This window comes from Rhamphochromis longiceps, linkage group LG15 (genome assembly GCF_057381845.1).
Source record: "Rhamphochromis longiceps isolate RC_006_pf linkage group LG15, R_longiceps_female_GT1.1, whole genome shotgun sequence".
In the NCBI taxonomy this organism is placed as follows: domain Eukaryota; kingdom Metazoa; phylum Chordata; class Actinopteri; order Cichliformes; family Cichlidae; genus Rhamphochromis; species Rhamphochromis longiceps.
In genome coordinates, this window is record NC_140571.1 from 11,077,163 (window position 1) to 11,097,120 (window position 19,958).

General features: G+C 39.2%; 2 protein-coding genes across 3 annotated transcripts; both read right to left on the reverse strand.

Moving 5' to 3' along the window:
- Positions 1-713: 713 nt before the first annotated feature.
- LOC146652159 (required for drug-induced death protein 1-like) lies at positions 714-5,014 on the reverse strand. The gene is made up of 2 exons (XM_085382036.1): positions 4,585-5,014; positions 714-1,820 (listed from the first exon to the last, which is right to left on the reverse strand). Exons 1-2 carry the CDS (start codon positions 5,005-5,007, stop codon positions 1,683-1,685), a joined length of 561 nt encoding a protein of 186 aa, XP_085238162.1. The 5' UTR covers positions 5,008-5,014; the 3' UTR covers positions 714-1,682.
- Positions 5,015-6,799: 1,785 nt separating this feature from the next.
- On the reverse strand, positions 6,800-19,873 carry LOC146652160 (structural maintenance of chromosomes protein 6). 2 transcript variants are annotated; one of them, XM_085382384.1, is made up of 27 exons: positions 19,785-19,873; positions 19,246-19,377; positions 18,957-19,092; positions 18,426-18,531; positions 18,146-18,282; positions 17,876-17,937; positions 17,529-17,609; positions 16,649-16,750; positions 16,396-16,515; positions 16,184-16,282; positions 15,855-16,001; positions 15,425-15,513; positions 15,146-15,310; positions 14,820-14,998; positions 14,496-14,697; positions 13,884-13,998; positions 12,961-13,121; positions 12,695-12,830; positions 12,405-12,485; positions 11,696-11,866; positions 11,089-11,226; positions 10,812-10,957; positions 10,554-10,679; positions 8,502-8,607; positions 8,225-8,377; positions 7,924-8,021; positions 6,800-7,728 (listed from the first exon to the last, which is right to left on the reverse strand). In XM_085382384.1, exons 2-27 carry the CDS (start codon positions 19,357-19,359, stop codon positions 7,632-7,634), a joined length of 3,267 nt encoding a protein of 1,088 aa, XP_085238510.1. In that variant the 5' UTR covers positions 19,360-19,377; positions 19,785-19,873; the 3' UTR covers positions 6,800-7,631. The 2 variants fall into 2 exon arrangements, with proteins under 2 accessions (XP_085238510.1, XP_085238511.1); XM_085382385.1 differs by having other exon boundaries at positions 19,781-19,853.
- Positions 19,874-19,958: the final 85 nt, after the last annotated feature.

Genomic DNA, 19,958 nt, shown 5'->3' on the forward strand with positions numbered 1-19,958 from the left:
CCAGAAGAAGCAAAGGCACAAAGAAGAATGACATGTCCTTCAAAGCATGTAACGCAGTCTATTGAGACAAAAGTGACCCAGAGGCCACTGAGGAGTGGAGTAGCTGTGGGAAATGCAGCGCCTGAGTCCATGAGACTTGTGGAGAAGAAAACGGTATCTGGGCTGATGGTGGATTCTTCTGTAAAGTCTCTAAGAATTTGTCTTTTTAAAAATAGAACATATAGTTGTTATGAAAATGTTCTAATAATTAATTAATTCTAGTTGTTTTTTAGTAAAATGGTAAATGGCCTGTATTTGTATAGCGCTTTACTAGTCCCTAAGGACCCCAAAGCGCTTTACACATCCAGTCATCCACCCATTCACACACACATTCACACACTGGTGATGGCAAGCTACATAGTAGCCACAGCCACCCTGGGGAGCACTGACAGAGGCGAGGCTGCCGGACACTGGCGCCACCGGGCCCTCTGACCACCACCAGTAGGCAACGGGTGAAGTGTCTTGCCCAAGGACACAACGACCGAGACTGTCCAAGCCGGGGCTCGAACCAGCAAACTTCCGATTACAAGGCGAACTCCCAAACTGCCAAAGTTGTTATTCATGAATTATTAAATCAACACGTGAATGTGTTATGTTTGTTAAAATGAGTTCACTCTAATAATAGTAGTAATAATAATAAAAACGTCAATTTCTCTTCAGATGCATTCCTAGTAATGCTTTATTTTAATCAAAAGTACAAACATCATGAATAATTAATAATTTACAAATGATCAAATCTACACACATCTTTAAAAATATCTTAAAAGTCAGAATATTTTGTTCCAAGCAGAGAATTCTTCAAATCTTGGGCGTCACATTACAGTATTTACAGCAAAGTTCTATTTTTGTTTTTTAATTTATATTAGTTTATTTAATTTGTTGTTGTTTTTTAAAAATTGTATCTTATTTAGTTAGCTTTCTGTTTTTGTAAAGGCTTTTGACCGTAAAAGTCATGTAGCCGCCCACCACCCACCAAAACACCCAAAATGAAAAACCTCCTCATACTTGTGTTCTCAAATTTGCAAAAAAGATTTTAACTATTAAAACTATTACTACTAGTTTTGAAAGTAAAAAAAATATTTATTTTGTTAGTTTTCATTTTTGGTTTCAGTCTTATTTCATTTTGTGTTTGTTAAGTTTAGTTTCACAGCAGAATTTGTACACCAAAAAGCACCTAAGTTGTGCCACCCAGAAAAGGACTGGGCCGGTTCCTTTCTGTTTACTTGCTCTTCCAGTATTACTGATAATCACCTCCTTGTTGAGTCTTTCCTGCTTGCAAATCCCTTAAAGAGGTCTCTGGCTTGACTCACCTCACCTGCAGCTACGGTGAATATTCCTGTTATTGCTGCCCTGCTATAGTTTCCACATGCCCACATAATCCCTTTGAACACATGCAGACACTTGATTTAAAAACAAGTGTTTTCAGTATTTAACCTAATACTTAATAAGATTTTATGATCTTGCATATTTCTGCAAATATGACCATGCAGTAGATCTTGTAAGATCTGCAAAAGCAGGGAATTTGAAAATGTAATCTGAATTGCACAATCATTATTCACATTTTTAAAGTCTTTGGTAAGAGTCTGCGAGTTACTGGTATATATAGTATGAAAACAAAGTGGAGGAGATCGACAGAGCTCGAATCAGGTCCTGTTCCTGCTCGGGTGAAAGTCAGGGACAAAAGTAGCAGCCACCGTGATGGGAGTGGAGTATCCGAGAGCAAAGCTGTAGAGACCAAGCATCAAACACTTCCATGTGGAACGCAGCGCCTTGCCGACATTCTGAAAGATAAATTGGAAAAATGACTTAATAAATCCACCTATCATTGACCACATTTTTATGATCTATAAATCGACTAATCCACTCATTCAGAGAAGGCAAGAAAGAAAAGAAACAAGCAGCGGTAACAAATGTGATTGTTTCCACACAGGTCATAATCATTTTTACTTTCGCAGTATTCAGACGCTGCATCAGTTCTCAGAGATTCTTCAAAACGCAGGTGAAAATAACAGAAAATCGAAGTTAGGACATAATTTAAGTGTGCGTGCTTTAGAACAATGGCGCAGCAGGAAGAGTGGCACACTGTGAGCACAATCCTCTTCTGTACTCTCTGGACAGGAAAGAGATAACTGGCTGCAGAGGATGCAGGAAGTCAGAAGTTTTACTGGGGAATGCAACAGTCTGCAATTTAAATTAATCAGTAACAAAACCACAACACACTAAAATCTGAGCACCCTTTTATTTATGATTTATTTACCTGGCCTACATTAATGTTTACAAGAAAGACAGAGCTCACGTTCCATTTCCTTATAAATCACACGTGAGCACTGGTTAAAAAGCAACTTGTTCTTTCCAAAAGGAGCCACAAGCCTTTGCTGTGTTTCCTGCCTCTAGATTTCCAGCTGGGGTTTGTTTTGTCTCATGGTCTAGTGGTTTATACATTTGCCTAACAAACAAAAGGTCCCCAGTTTGTTCCTGGGAAGAGACACAAATCTCTTTAGGCCTTTTGCCATGCAGAGCTAAGAAGAAATTCAAGTTATCATCTTGAAATTTCAACTTGTTGACACAGAATTCTGAGTAAATTGAAATTTTGAGATAATAAACCCGAATATTTGACTTATGGATGGCAATTTTTTCAGTAGTGAAAAAAGCTTCCATAGAGGAAGGACATCCGGTGTACAACTCTTCCAAATCAAACATGGGGATCTACCCACTGTGGCGACCCCTTGTGAATAAGGAAGTAGCCAGAAGTATCTTTATGGGAAATAATTATGATAATGATTATGATAAACAATTCAATAATTGTAGAAAGTAATGATAAACATTAAAAAACAAATGAAGAAAGTGGGGCGCATGCTGTGAGGATGAGAGACTTAATAATTTCAGGACAATTTATAGAAGCGATCTTGGCCATTTTGGTCATTTAAATTTGAATCATCAGCTTGCAAAAGATTTATTAGCCCTTTGTTCAATAAACAGCAGAATGTCTGTGTCACGGTTCTGGGTCCGTTGGACCCAGTATTTTGAGTTTATTATGTTTTGGTGTAATTTTGCATCATGGATTGTTTTCTTGTTCTCTTGTGGTTGTGATGATTATTATTATTATTAGAGTTTCATGTTTCTGTTATCCATGTTTTAGGAATTGTGGTTTCATGTATAGTTCAGTTCCATGTGTCCTTTTCTGTCTCTCTGTGTTGAGTCCATGTCTCTGAGTTGTGATTCATGTTTCCTGTTTTATTGTGAAAGTCTGTCTTATGTTAGTGTGTGTGCAGCTTTGTTTCCCCCGTCTCGTTAGCCCTGATCTCCCCCAGCTGTGTCTCCCTTCTGTGGCCCATTCCCCCATTACTACCCTGTGTATTTAAGCCCTGTGTTTTCCCATGCTCGATGTCGCGTCGTACCCTCAGACCCTGCCTGTGTGTTCCTGCTTGGTTTCATGGTTTGGTTTTTGTTTCATGCCAGCAATAAAAGCTGTGGTTTTAGTTACATTTCGTCTCGGAGTCCTGCATTTGGATCCACATTTCCACCTGCCCGCGCACAGAGCCCTGACAGACTGAATCATTAGTTTAAGGCTCATTGATCACATATTTTTTTAAGTGAAAAAAAGATGGAGGCAGAGATTATTTTCAACTTACCCAAACCAGAACTACAAGAAAAGACAAAAGTTTGAACAGTGTAAGTTTTCTCTTGAGTTCACCACATCATTATATTTTAATGTTACTTAAAAGAAGAAATGACTCCCCATTAATAAAGAATTTGGGAATTTGCTCTTTGGAAGTTGATTCATGGACTCTTATGTTTTGAGTTTGTTTGTTTGTGCGTGTGCACATGTTATGTTCAGGTCATGAGATAAGGTTGTTGTAAAATTGTTGCTTTCCTATCACTCACGTGGTATGGTTATAAACCTCTCTGCTTAGTAAACTGACTGTAGATGTGCACAGGGTTAAATACAGACATGCACTTGAACTGAGAATGCGAACGCTGAGAAGTTTGAGTGCAGGCTGCCTTCATACAGGAAGTGGGAAACTCCTTTGAACAGCATGTCCTGAGCTCTATTGTGTTAGCCTGAACTGTTGTCCACCTCGGTGCACGTGTCGCCACACGGCTGACACATATGAAGCTATAAAAGATCTCTAGAGAGAATAATCTCTGATAACCCAGAAGTTAGTCCTATTTGCCAAAGGAAAGGCCTCTAAAATATGTGCGTCATCATATCAGCCTTTAATCTTACCTATGATAAAAAGCTTGTTGTGATTATTTACGTTGGAGCATCTTAATCTCAAGATACTTTACACAGTAATGCTGAGAACTGTTTTATTAAGAGTTGTTTAAACCTTGATCAAATAAATTAAAATAATTTGATTGCAGCTGATTGATTTCATACTGAAAGCATTTCAACTTACCCACACTGACTCTATGAAGAAGAAAAAAAATTTGGAGAAAAACTGTCATTAGGCTGGATACACACAATGAATTTGCAACTTTAAACTTGGATTTGGAAAATTGCACTGTTAGAAAAAAAATGTGTAAAAATAAAAATACACAAACCTTCTTGACTTTTTTGTAGTTTTCCTTCTTCTTTTTCTTCTTCTCTTCTTTTGCCTTGGCTTTCGCCTCATCATCCACCAGTGGCTCGTACCTCTCTGGCAGGAAGGCGAAAAGTGTTTCTCTGTGGCACTTCTCGTGTTGCCTGTTGCTGTCAGCTGTTTGCTGCCCGTCGTTGGACAAAGATGGATCCAGCAGCTCTGGGTGATCAACGCAGTCCACATGCCGCTCATACTTTGCTGCACTTCTGCTGGGACTCTGGCCTGATGCTGTTGCAGGTGAATCTCTCTGAAACAGCCTGGATGGAAGAGACTTGGGCTTCATGTTTACCCGATTGTTGCAGTTCTCTGAGATGTAAGGAGGGGGGAAGAAAGGCACCAGATTCCTCAGGAGGTCAGGTTTGTTGTCAGCAGACGTTATGTGCATGAGTGGAAGTGCATTCCACTGGACCGCCTTGTGTGCTGGGATCTGGCTCAGAGCCCTTAAAGGTGCAAATCCTTCCTCCTCATTAGGCTGACCTCAATAGGTCACAGGGTTTCAGTTGGAATATTTTAATGAAGTACACTGAATAGTTTACCGCAGAGCAAAGTGCAAATCAATAAACTACCTTTTATCTGCACTTTTCTTAGTTTAGGTTTAGTTCAGAGCTAAGGGTAACAGGGTTTCCCACTCTAGTCCAGCTTGGAGCATTGCATCTCTAAGCTGTTTCTTTAGACTGTCTTAAAAATAGCTTATAGCATTTTAAAGAGAGTCATTTTTTTCTGTTTTCTCTCAGTACTGTTTATATGTGCGCAACATCCATTCATTCATACTCTTCTGCTTATCCTTGTCAGGGTTGCAGGGGCGCTGGAGCCTATCCCAGCTAACATAAGAGGCAAGAGGCAGGCTACACCCTGAACAGGTCATCAATCTAACGCAGGGCTAAAACAGACAGACAACCATTTGCAATCAAATTCACACCTATGGACAATAAGACAATTTAGACCTATGGACACATTAGATTCATCAAAATAGCTTAACCCCACTAAATGCATGTCTGTGGTAGGAAGCCGGAGTACCTAGAGAGAACCAACACAGACGTGTAGTTTGCATGCATGGGTTAGGTTAAGTGGCAGTTTTACACTGTGAAAGTGTGTGTGAAAGTGAGCATCAATAGTTATCTGTTCAGGCTGTATCCTGGCTTTTTCCTCATGGTAGCCGGGAAAAGCTCCTTCAACCCTGAACTAGAGAAACGATAGAAAATGGTTGGATGTTTTTATAAATACAAGCAATTTGACCTCATACTGTATGTTCAAAATGTACAAGGTGATGAGCCTGTATAGTTTTACAAACTTAAACTGTCAATATAAACATGAAAAAATTTTTTAGCAAGAAGTTAGAGAAATGTGTTTCAAAATCTTTCTGATTAATATGTCTGTTCAGATCCCTGTTTTAAATAGCACTGTGGTAGAGTAAGGAAAAACTAGTTACTGCCTCTCAGTTTTACTCCTTTGCTGGACAACCAGCTAACATAAATGTGCCATCATCGTGCATTTATGTCCACACTCATAAAGATGGAATGAGAAGTGAAGCCACAGCAGAAGTGACTTAAACCAGAATTATTTTTAATAGGCACAGGATAAGGGAGCAATATCCTGCAGAAACGCTCAATTTAACAGAGTCAATTTTGGATCGACTGAATTGTAATTATCAGTTTTTTTGCGAATGAACTGATGAAGAAAGCAACAGCATTCAGCTCAATGATTTCACCCATGTAGATCCATCTTTTATAACGTCTATGCTCATAATACCATTGCATCCCCCCACCCAAAATCAGAATAATGTGAAAAAGTTTTAGCTCATCCGGCATGAAGGACCAATGAGTTAATACAACAGGAAGATGTCTGTTGCTCCATGACAACAATCCTCCCAGAGGGAAAGATTCATTGAACTTTGCACACAATAACCAACTAATGTTTCTTCACCCATAATTTATTTTTTAAACTGTAAGCTGCCTGAAGTCAAAGGACGAATAGAAGAGGAAGATGTGTTCGGAGACGGGAATTTGGCACGGAGGACATGCTGACACGTGGTGTGAAGGCAGATGATCCACTGCAGTGACCTTAAACCTTTGCTGACAACTACCTCTGCCCAAAATTCAAGGTGTCCCTAAATATTGCATTCATGAGATGATCATGAAGAACAAAAAAAAAAAAAAAAAGCCGTTTTCTGAAACAGATTTATAAAATTATCTTTAATTATAATTATCAGTGAGCAACAGGTTGAAATGTCAGTGGGGATGAGGGATTACCCTTAAATTCTTTTAATAAGTACTGGGAAACATATCAGTTAATAAATATAACAATATACATAACATAGGCCAATTACAATAACCAACGGGTGCCCTATATCACCCCTTGCTTTGTGCCACAGCCAAACTACCACACAACCCCTGTAACCTTCAGGACAGCACTAGCACAGTAAATGAGATAGTATAACGTAAGACAGTCAAAGAAACCTTTATAAAGACTATACTTAAAAAACAAACAAAAATATGCTCAAAATTTTGGTGTCACAACTGTGTTTTAGGTTTCTTCAGCAGCACCTTAATACACTTACTTGCATTAGACAAACCTGAGGTGGAAAAAGACTCCATGAGGCTACACTTAAAACAAAATAAACCAATTTTGAACTGAATTTAAAGAAACTCAACCCGCGCTTACGATGACCCCATTTACTCCTCCAATGTGCCCGTTTTCAAGTCCGTTAACGGTTATTTTTTCTTGTGGGTATAAAAACACTCCTTCCCTGTAACTGTACTTATCTGAACATACAACATTTTTATTACTGTCTGAATCCAGTATTAGAGAACAAAATCTTTGACAAACAGCACACTGAACAGTTATTTTTGTTTACATGAACAAAGCTGAGGCTTCTCAAAACCGAAGTTTAGCTGAGAAGTAACTAACTTGCGGCTGAAGGCCTTCAATATTACAAACATTTCCGAAAAGCTGGCATCAGTGTTTCAGAGGCACTTTAAGGTTTTATCATGTTAAACAGAGCTAGCAATATTACTGGTCCTCGTCTTCACTTCTCTGCGTATTTCTCTGGCCCCGGTCTGGATCTTTGAGGCGGAGGATGCGGATGATTTTGCTTTCTGGAAGGGAACTTAACATAAAATAAAAATAAATAAAAAATTATGATGTGAATACTGAAACCAAGCAGCGCATTGAAGTCACACGACCTTTACCCTACAGTGGCTTAGTCTACAACGACCAAGTCAATAAATCACATCTGGGTGGTCTAGCTGCTGTAGCACACAAATGCTGTATATAAACACACAGAGGTTGTGTCAGTGGTTACCTCATGTTCTGTGGGGTTAAGAAAATGAACTGTCTGTAGCGCTGACTGGCAGCCACCTTCAGCATCATGTCCATGGATATCCTTCTGTTCACCATGTCCTATTTAAAGAGAACACCCAAAGCCAATGTTATCTTTAAATGGGGCCAAACCCAGTGGGACAGTTTTGCAACTGTAACGAAGTGTTGCATATTCTCTGTCTCCTTATCGTTTGTTGTTTTTACTGATGATTATCTCAGTTTGCAATATGCATGCACCCGCAATCTAAACATAAATATAATGCGAACGAAAACTATTGTATTACCATGTAAACATCAAACTCATCAAGACAGCGGAAAGGCGCCTCTGTGATCGCCCAAAGAGAGAGGACAAAACAAACAGTGGAGAAAGAGCGCTCCCCTCCGGACAGCAAGCGCATGTCACTCAAGTCAGCCTTGTTTCCTTGGCCTGGCTGCACCTACAAAGTTATCATAAGAATAATGAGTCTCTGTTTAAATAATAATAATCAAAAACCTTTAGGCACTTTAATATAAATCTGAGGCTGTAGTGGCCTCTTACTGATGAATGAAAAAAAGGCTTACGGAAATGGAGAGGGTTTCGTTCTTGTGATCAAAGATCATACTTCCACTGTAGCCTCTCTGGGCTAACATGCTATCAAAGTAGTATTTACAGCGGGCTGACAGGAACCTATGATACCAAGAGAGAGAGAGAGAAAAGTAATCATATAACCGCAATCTTAAAAATATAAATATAAAAAATAGAACTTTACGTATAGACTTCAGAGGGACCTGTAGGAGTATTTAACAAATTGTTGTCAAATATGGTACTAAAGCTACTAGAACTACAAGTCCAGGTTTTGAAGAATTAAAAATTCAATTTGATCGATCCAAATAAACATGCAGTGTCTGTGATTAAGCTAGGAGAGAAGATGAAACCTGAAAGTAACTAATGCTCGTGACTAGCTAAACCTGTGTGTGAAGCAGCGCACCCTTTTGGGGAAAGTTTGTGATATGTGTGATGAGTTCTTATCTGCCAATGAACAACGATGTCATGGTCACAGTCAATAGCGATAGCTCGCCAATCAAGGCGACTTTTTTGATGCATTAAAATTAATGTTGTCCATTAGTGCGGGATTCATCCATTTCTTTTCTTCCACTCATCCAAATCCAAGTGTTTGTGTGGAGCAACTATACTGACCCATCATCAAATGATAGGAAACAGCAAGATGTTTGTGACTGTTGAACTGATATTTAAATCTGTGCTTATTAGTGAAAAACTTACATGGTGGGCATGAGACGGGTGAGATATTTTACACAGAAAAAGACCCCAAAAACCTCTAGGCTGTTGTTTTGTTTTAATATCTTGTTCTATCATTTTGTAGTGCAGGGGCTAACTGGAGGGTCATTAGCATGAGCTCCTTTTAAGTACACATATGTGGGCAATGCTTTGAATTTGATTTCAAAGATTCAGTGTTTTATGTTTATATATTCATGTAATTTAAAGTGAGGTTTAAAAAAGCATCAGGCCAAAATACCTTCATTTGAACAGATTTGCACATGTGCTGTCTGGACTGTTAAGCTAACATTTGTTTTAAAAATCTGACTAGTCACTCGGTCTATCCGGTTGTTCAGTCTGACGTCACTAGCCGTGTCTGGGTCTAAACTCCGCTGCAGGTCCATATATCAAACGATCACTATGGCATTACTGAGAGTTGAAAAACTGTCTAAAGTCTTTCATCTTTAATAAAATGATCAGCGTTCTGCTCTACCAGGTGTAACAATTGAGTTTAACATCCAGGCATCCATGAAAACGGAATTTATGACATTTAACGGAGTTAGAAGTTAGCAGGGAGTTAGCTCGCTAGCTTCTATCTAAATACAATATAGCATGTCCTGACTGCGGGGTTTTGGAAACAAATTAAAACGTACAGCTCTGTTATCACTTCCAACATAAATGAAGACAGAAAACTAAACAGCAGTGACGTTTGTAGGGTTACTGAAGTTGGGCTAGCTGGTATATAATGATGTGCTACGTGACAGCTAGCGACACAGCTATGTTAGCATAATATAAACAAGCTAACTTTTTTTCCACTCGATAAAAGTTAACGTGAGTGTTCTCGGTGGTCAGGAACAAATGTAATCGCATGGCAGGATGCTGTAAAAGGACCAAACTTCAGCCAGGAGAACAACTGAGATAATCCATCCACAATACGAGGTTAGTCATTCATATACTGCTGCATGGGCTGGGCTGTAGTTACATCGTAAGGTTTTAAAAACTGAGCTTAAATAAATGATTAGTGGTAATAAAAGACGAGGGAGGTCAACAGTGATCACTGACTGTTTTAGGAGCTTTTTGAGATCAAATAGAAGAAAATACATAACATTAAACATGTTAACAACACAAAAGCCATATTAAACGCAGACTACTTTAGACCCGGAAGTAGGATTCGTCGCGTCATCACTGAACAACCGGATAACTAGACAAAAAAAGTTCCGATTCAGAAGCCACAGTCTTAATAATTTAATAATTATTACCTGGATTACAGATGTAACTATTTACTCTCTTTTACTTTATTGCACAGGTAAGTACATCACTGCAAAATACAAACAGCAAACTATGAATTCACCACTTACCTCCTGAGCTCGGCATAAGCCTGAAGTCTGTGGTTCATAACACTGTCGAGGCTTTTGATGAAGCTGTTGAGGTTCTTCATTTGCTGTGTCATGTTCTTGTAGCTCTCCAGAGCCTCGTGGTACTGCCTGTAAGTGGAAAAGGAAATCAATTCACATTTGGCGTCAAGGAAGGACATCAGTTTAAAATGCGTGTACATTCAACACCTCACAGAAACATCACTGAAATCATGTCAGTAATACACCGTGAGGATCCAATACCTCACAATCTCCTCACGGTCTCCCTGTTGTTCCTTCTGTGAAGTGATCTTAAGCTTGAGACGACTGATCTCGCTGTCCAGGCTCCTGGCTGACCGACGGCTCTCCACACGTTCCAGACAAATCTCTTTGGCTTTGGCCACTGACATCTGAGTCACAGAGCAAAACAAACCAATATTTTAGCTGCTAAATACAGGCAAAACTTCAAGAGACAGTGCTATTTAACTCCTAAAACTAAAGCAGATACATTGTATACAAAGTGCTTTTCTGATACTCATACCTCGTACTCCTTCTCTTTGCTTTTAAGGTTGCCTTCAAGAGTTTGAATGTTGTGGAGATGGGCACTGCGTTTCTCATCATAGTGTTTCTTGTGATGTTTGCATTTTATCACCTCCTGGTCAGTTTTACTGAGATCCTCCTGTATTAAGAGAAAGCAAATAAAGAATTCGGTAAAAACAGACAAACACCAACTCGGAGACAGGGCACGGTGGGCTGGCATGGCCAACACACAAAGAGTTAGAATCACACCAAATTATCAGGGTTGATATAATGTTAGGTAGTTGCATTGACACAATGTCCTTACCAATCTTACTGATCACTGAATGCACTGTAGACTACAAGTCACATTTAGCAGTACGTACACAGGAAAAAAATCATTTAGATCACGTTTGATATCCTGTTTTCACCTTATTTCTTGACTTTACTGCCAACTGTCTCAAATAAAAGAATAGCACATAGTGTCACTACAAGATTGCAACATTAAAAAGTTGTCCCCCCCATATATCTACTGAAAGTTACTTCATTTGATTGACCTGATACCTTATAAGTCAAGAATTTAGCAACTGAAAAACAAAGGTTCTCACACTGGGTCTTTCTTTCAATATTACCTTGACTGAGTCAGCCTCCTCTGCGATAGTGTTAATGCGCTCTTTGTGCTGCTTGTATTCCTGCTCTGCCTTTTCATAAGAACCCTTGAGGTCGGCCATTTGGGCCAGTCCCTCATCTAACTCCACTCGCTTGGACTTGATCTTGGTAACAATCTCATGAAGATCCTCCTCCTGTTGAAAATTAGAGATAATGGTGTATCATAAGAGTAGATCTGGTTGACATTATGTACAATATTTAAAAACTCTAAACCAAAATAAGCTGGGACAATGCTTATAGTGTAAATAAAAAGAGAATTCTTCTATTTGTAAATCTCATAAAAATCACAGAAAACAGATCGAATGTTTAAAGAGACATTCTACTTTTCAGGAAAAACATTAGCTCATTTTCAATTTGAAAGCAGACACAGGTCTTAAAACAAGTTGGGATGGGGGAAAAAATGGCTGGAAAAGTAAGCGGTACTACAAAACAGATGGATAAACATAAAATTAATTCGGTTTCTATGATTTTGTTCTCAGAATTAAAGCTGGACAATTTATTTTCTATGTTCTATTGTGAACAAAATATGGGTTAATGGGATTTTCAAACCACTGCATTCTGCTTTTAAATTTTACACAGCATCCCAATTTGTGGGATATAGCCAGCTCTAAGTCCAGTACAAGTGTGCATCTTTTTATACAGATGGAAAAATACATGGTGTTCTTTACAGACCAGGGGCCTGAGGTCCTCTGACTGAGGCTCTTCAACATTTTGTAGATCTGTGAGCTCTAGCTGCAACTTTGTGGCCTTGTCCTAAAACAAACACACAGACTTTGTTAGCAAATTCATTTCATATGATATCAGAACACTTTGTTCTCTTTCTAATGGATAAAGTATATCAAAGTAAGTGAAATGAATGACTAATATGCTTTAAACCCCAAATATGATTATATTAAAATATTAAAACTGAAAATACAAATTCTATTAGTATTCTTATCTGCCCTTCAGAAAATACCACTAACTTTAATGGTCTTTTGCTCTTGATGGGCTCTTCTTAGTAGGCCTTCATTTTCCTTGACGTCGTCATCCAACTTTCTCATCTGCTGCTGGAAGCGTGATGCTTGACCTTTCTGGTTTTCCAACTCCCTCTGTAAGTGTCTGAGAGGAATCAAAGAGACAAGGAGAGGCGAAAATGGAGAGACGTGGACAGAACATTTAAAGCACAAGTTTAAAGTCTAAAGACAGAGAATAAAATACGAGTTTTCATGTGTACAAGTCAGACATATACCTGATCTCCTCCTCAACATCTCCTGAGAGATAGTTGGCTCTAGTCTGCTCAGCAGCATAACTCCGGTTAGTAAAGATCTGATCTCCATCCTTAGAGAAAGCATGGATGCAGTTCGCAGGAGGATTTTTGCTCTGCATCACTCTCCGAGCTTCTGTTCGATTCTATCAACAAGGAAAACATGTAAATATGACATGAAGTCTGAACACAGAGTTCAGAAGGTAAGGAGCAGACATCTCTTCTATGGTATCCAAAGTCTGACTCCACATAAAGAATCTGTCAAATATTCTTATACAAATTTGAATAAAAAATAGATATAGTAAATATTAAGAAGCTTTCAAAAACATTATAGGTCTCTGCCATATTTCTGACCCAGCAGCTGAGGTTTAGGCAGATTTGTGACCATAACCACACTGACTCCACTGTGCAAAAGGTCAGATTCCTATTCCTGTACCTATGAAGCGCCTTGAGGCGACTTTTGTTGTGATTTGGTGCTATATAAATAAAATTGAATTGAATTGAATTAGATTCCTTGACTTGGATCATTTTCATTAAAGCAAAAATTCAGGCAACATTCAGGAGACGCGGTCAGGCAAATAAACAAATAAACTTTCAGGCACTGTTCGGCAAATGTACAGGTAGCTGTGTACACAATAAGCTGACTTTGGCAGGTATAAAACTTTGATGTAATAGCCATTCAGGTTGTAGAGAAGATCAGATCAGGGATAAGCTTAATAGACCTAAACAGCTGATTCATTATGGTTTGTTCACATGCTTAAGGCCCTTCAGTTCATTTACAGTATACTTTATCTAATATATGGCTTACTTTACACATTGCATCATATAAAAAAAGACATGTCTAACCACTCAATGTGCAACTATGGCTACCATCAAGCATCTTGTGTTGAAAAAAAGTTATGCTTTACCTTAATGAGCAGAATGCTCTCTATGCCCTTCTGATCGATCAGACAGTTGGCCACAACTGGGTCCTCAATTTCTAGAGCCTGAAGCACGGAGGGGTAGTTCGGATGACTGACAGCCCTGACACAAAACACATCAAAACTAATTTCGATTCATTTTTTCAGATATTTTGTAATAATTAAGTAATAAGCTACATAAAGAAAATCTTTATCATACATAATATATGTATGTATGATAAATTGGGCAGGGATAGCTCAGTATGTAGAGTGGTGGCCCCATGATCGGAAGGTCGGGGGTTCGACTCCACTGAACGGCTACCCTGAGGTACCCCTGAGCGAGGTACCGTCCCTACACACTGCTCCCCGGGCGCTGCATTGGTGGCTGCCCACTGCTTCACTGGGTGAATGGGTTAAATGCAGAGGAACTATTTCCCTATGGGGACTAACACATGCACATTACATTACATTACATAATATTTTCCAAAAGAAAAAAGTTACAACATTTGAGATGCACTAACACTCACTCTGAAGAAGGATACCTTCTAACTGAATACTTGTTGTATTAATTGTACTTTGCACAACTATTTTATATATATATAATTAAACCTCTATACTCACTTTCTTCTTGTATCATGAACTTGTGAGATGAAATTGCTAGTTATGATAGCAGGTCTGCGACCTCCTTGAAACATTTTGGCCATGAGGCCCTGCAGAACCTTCTCATCTTCATAGTTATCACATGTGAAGGCCAGCAGCTGGCCTTTAAGACATACTTCTACGGCCAGTGCGAGCTCTGGGTCCTTCAGACTAATTAGGTAACCTGTAAAAGAGAAGGAAAGTTAGAAGTGTTTTTTTGTTGCCACACATTTTGCACTGTGGTTGCGCACTTTGGGGGTGGGGGGTGGGCACATGCTACACTTTCTGTGCATAACCAGGTCTTACCCAACGGTCCTCGAGGTCTGTGCTTGAAATGGCCTCTTCTGTGAGATTCCTGAATGGCGTTTAGCAGCGCAGGCATCTGCTCTCCAAAACGCCGCAGCCGATTGGACCGACTGCTCTCCATTGTCTGCAGATTCCTCCTGTTGGCTTCAATGGACCTCTGGAGAACCTCCTGCTCTCTCCTGAAAACAAACAGGGGGGCAAAATACAGTCATTTCTAGAGAATAGCTTCAATTAGAAACTGCAAATACATTCCTTTAAGCTACCCTAGAATCAGCAATTATTGGTTATTGCATGTACAATGATTTTCCTTTGGTGCATTGTTTTACCTCATTTTTCCTTGTTCTTCTTTGGCGCGACTGATGGCATGCTGATACTGGTCAATCTGTTGGCCCAGTGTAGAGATCTGATGCTTCAGGTTTTCCAGCTCAGTCTGGATCTGCTCGATCCTTTCTGCTCTGGCTTTGCTCTCTGCTCCCGTTTTCTGACTGATGCTAGAGGTAAGAAAAGGGGTGTGATGAAATAAAGCACAGGCGAGCCAAAACAGAATAAATAACTTTTCAACCTCAATTTAATGCAGAAGACAACTAAATAAGATGACACAAAACCTCAGCTTGAGATCTTTTATCCTCGACATCAGCTGAGTTTTGTCCTTTTCCAAGTCTCTCAGGTTGGCTTTGCATCTGTGGACTGTGACCTGATGTGCACACGTAAATGAAGAGTTAAATATTCACAAGTTGACGTACAAGCATCACAAAGATAACAGTCATTTTTTAAAACTAATTTTGAATTAATTATATGACAGAATGGTGATGCAGCGCTCCTATACTGATGACGACAAACAAACAAACAAAAAAACACATCAGATGATGGAAAGCCACTGCATCTGCTGAGGAACACAAATGCACTTAGACACTGCTCAGCACTATAAACTAAGCCTCAGACTTGCTACATAAAATCATTAAGTACTTGTAAAAAGTGAACGAGCCGACTGTCAGAAATCCACCATATGCTGCGGTTAGTGCACTCAACTCTCACCTCGCTGGATTTTAAAAGGTTGTTGCGTTTCTGCGACTCAGTCTTGAGCTCAGCACATTTAGGTTGAAGCTCCTGGACTTGCTGTGTGATCCTCTCTAGCTGTTCCTGGACCTGTTTGTACTTTTTCTCTGCTTCATCGACCTTATTCTGCATGATCAAAAAGGTTTAGGGTTAAAAGGTTACAGAATGAACAGTCCAAAAGTCTGAGCCATAAAACTGAAGTAGCAATTACTTAATTAGTAGTAATTTGTGTTAATTCTAAAAGAATTATTAACATTTGAGATGTGTTATATGTTGATTTCAGGGTTACTACCGAAGAAGTTTCATACCTTCCATTCGTTCACCTTGTCGTCATATTTCTCTGTGGATCGTCTGTCTGCCTGCAGCTTCTCCTTCATTGGCTCTAAGTCCTTCTCCATCTCAGTCACCTGCAACATTTAACATATTTGTACAGGAATTAAAATTTAAACAAGTGATCTTAACTAAATAGGGAAAGGGAAATACTGGAAAATTGCGGGAAGTTGGAGGAAAATGATCTCACCAAAGCCCAAGCCATCTGCTTCTGCAACTCCTCCAGTTTGGTGTGCATTTCATCAAGTGAAGCCAGGCTCCTGTAACGGTCCTCCTTCTCCAGGTACTTCCGTTTTAGGTCTTTCAAGCACTAGGAATGACCACAAATTAATATTAAAAGATGCTTTAAAACAAAACTTAGCTGTGCAATCCAAATAAAAGGGTTTAAATTCAAGAAATGTAATAATATCACTACTGCCCATTTCAGCAACACAAATACATACTTCACTGTGTTGCTCAACTTTATCCTCTGTGAGATGCTTAGTGGTTTTGATGTAGATAAAGTCCTCTCTCATCTGCTCCAACTGGGTGGCTTTCATAAAAAACTGCAGAGAGAAAAATAGATTAAAAACAACCGGGGCTTATTTATAGTTAACAGTTAACAAATTCAAACAAGGAGATTGTGCTGCAAGTTAGGGAGCAGGCTAACAAGATGATCAAGCTGGTATAGAATAGAATAAACCTTTATTATCCTACGGATAAGAAATGTGGGTGTTACACAGCTCTTATAGCAAGGGGAATATATAAGGTCCTGTATACATAAGCAACTGAAGTTTGTATATGGTTTGCCATTTTACCAATCAAAACAAAACTGCAGATGAGGCTGGTGACAGCATCATTAGATATGTATATATGTGATCAGAAATTCCAAATGTACCAGAACAACATCTATACCAAATCTCTTCCATGCTAAATCTAAACTCTTATTGGCATTAGATTCGAATCAAAGAAGAGGGTTTTTGTTGCTAGAAGCTACTAACCAAACACATTTGGGCAGTCTTTTGTTACATGCAGGTAAAGAGTCTGTGTGGAGAATAAGAGAGGTGAAATAGAAAAGCTATTTTGTCCACACCCCCGCCCCCGCAATTTCCAAACAAATATTTGCATTTGGAAACAATGACTGGCAGATGAAACAGAGTGTTGGCCTGCCGGTTGGTTTTATATGTACTGGCCACACCAGAAGCCCTACAAATAGGCACAAACTTAATTGCCTTGACTGACAATCATTTTCATAGGTACCATAAAGAAACACGTTTCACGGTGTAGCAAACTGTCCACCCAATGCTGCTGTGTGGCTTAAACATGCAAGTACTCTGAACTAACCTTGTACTTGTCCCCCTCTCCTTTAGAATGTAGGAAGTACTTGCTCATTTCCTGAGTGAGAACTGATACAGGATTGTTGACCTTTGGGAGAGAAAACACATTAATAAGCATGACAGTAACACAGGTTCACGTGACACCCTTTAACAACTGACATGGCCCCACAATTTGTTGCTTAAGTTTCAGCTCAAATGTTGAAATTGTACAGATAAATACAGCTAAAATCACAGCATAGTCAAAAGTGCAGTTTAACCAGAACATCAATGTGTGAAGGACAAAAACAGAGTTGGCTGAAAGTTGGCGGTAGAGCATCTCTGAGTTACATGAAAGAAGACCTGCATCTCTCATACCTGAATATTGAAATTATCCAGAATAGAGACAAGTTCTTCCTTTTTGGTTGAGATTAGCTGACCTGTAAGAGAGAGAAAAAACAAAAAGAAAAACATTGTGAACATTCACTTTACTCTCACTGACGATTTTCCAGACTCCATTAAATGACTCATCTTTGTTCTTTCTGTTCTTATTTTAAATCAATGGACAATTATAAATATACTTATGGAGAATTTACTGCAAATAGTTTGCTGCAATATCTAAATTTACAAACTCCTTCGCATTTTTACCTGATTTACTTCTCAGCTTATATGTTCTCAGTCCGTCCCGAGTTATCCTTAGATCTAGAATAATAGCCGACCCATACACCTCTGGTTTGTAAGCATCCCTTCCTTTATTACGCAATGTGATGGAAACATCAGCTGAACTGAGGAGACAGAAATGCACATCAAGGGTCAGATACTTGCGTTTGTTATTTGTAATTACTTTTCACATTTATGATGTGCTCTCTCATCACAAAATAAGATAACAGATAGTGCGTGACGGATAAAAAAATTATTGTGAAATCACCTTTCTCCTTCCTTCACAAAACCCCTGAGGGATGATCCTCTATTTGTAGCCTGGGCATTCCCGCCTAAGGCAACTATGAGAGCTGTCAAAACGGCGCTCTTTCCACCTGTCACAAAACAATTGGCACACAAAAATTGAACAGACAGGACACTGTAATAAACAAAGATTTATGGACGATAATAACAGCCACTGAGTTTCCACTTCACATTTTATAAATGCACCGAAACAACTTCAAACCACTAATAACACCATATAAATAATGACATTTGCAGACATGTGCAACAGAAAGCACCAGCACTGAGAAAGCAACAAGATCTCACTAAACCAAAGTGATTAACTAGTAATTATTAGTTAATAATTTTTCAACTATTTTCAGCAATGATAGAAGCCTTTACATGATAATTACAGCACACAATAGAGACATTTTGGCCAAAATGTAAATATAGGGTTGCAGCCTGCATTGGCATGAAACGAGGGGGATTCAGAAGCCTCGTTACATCTCCGATCTGCCAGATAAGATAGTGCACTTACTTCCGTTGTTGCCAACAACAAAGTTGACATTGGAACCAAAGGTAAACGGGCCAAGGAGCGAGTGGCACATAAAATTCTTCAGAGTGATACTTTCTACAATCCCAGCATCACTCACCACCTCCGCACCACACTGCAACTGCACACAAAGTAACAAGTATCCACACTGTGAGCCTCTATCCTTTGCATTCTCAGAGAATTATTTAAGAAATAAGTAAATACACGAGGGTGAAATTAAACAAAAACTGGAAATCAAACAAAACTAGCGTGCTTCACTGCACGGCAGACGTACATTACTCAGAATGGGATCTTCCTGGTCACTGTCAGCAGCATTTTCACTTTCATTCACAGATCTGGATCTCTTGTTGGGATTTTCATTGACGGAGGTGCCCTTCCTTTTAGACATCGTAGACACCCCGTGTTGCTTTTAACGGTAAAAAGAAGAAGAAGAAGTAGTAATAATAATAGAAAGCGACAGAGTGAAAGAAACCTGATACACATATAAAACTACTAGCACAGTCAGACATCTATTTAAACTGTCGAATCAGCTCTCCATCTAAATTCTGCCGTCACGTCGGCTGCCAGTTAACGGATATGAGTTTTAAAGCATTGCCTGCAGTTTAAACCGCGACATTAGTAGCTTAATTAAGTTTAGGAAAAGTTACACACGTTACAGGACTAGCTTAGCTGGCTAACTAAGGCTACATGCTAAAAAGAAAGTCAACGACTGTCTATCCAAACGTGAGTCGAGTTTGCTGCGGGTTAGTTTTGTGCCGCCTTAAGTAACTGGAAGCGCAGGTATGGTATTTTGCGGAGTGACAACTGACCTACCTTGCGGTACCCTCACACTCTCCGACGCAACTGATGGGAACGACCACCAGACCGGCTATCGAATTCGCGCCCGCTATCCGCTTTGAAATCTCGCGGGAATACGCGAGATCGAGAAATCTGAACAGCTATTTTAAAAAAAGTAAAAAATAAAGAAAATGAAATATTATAGACTTT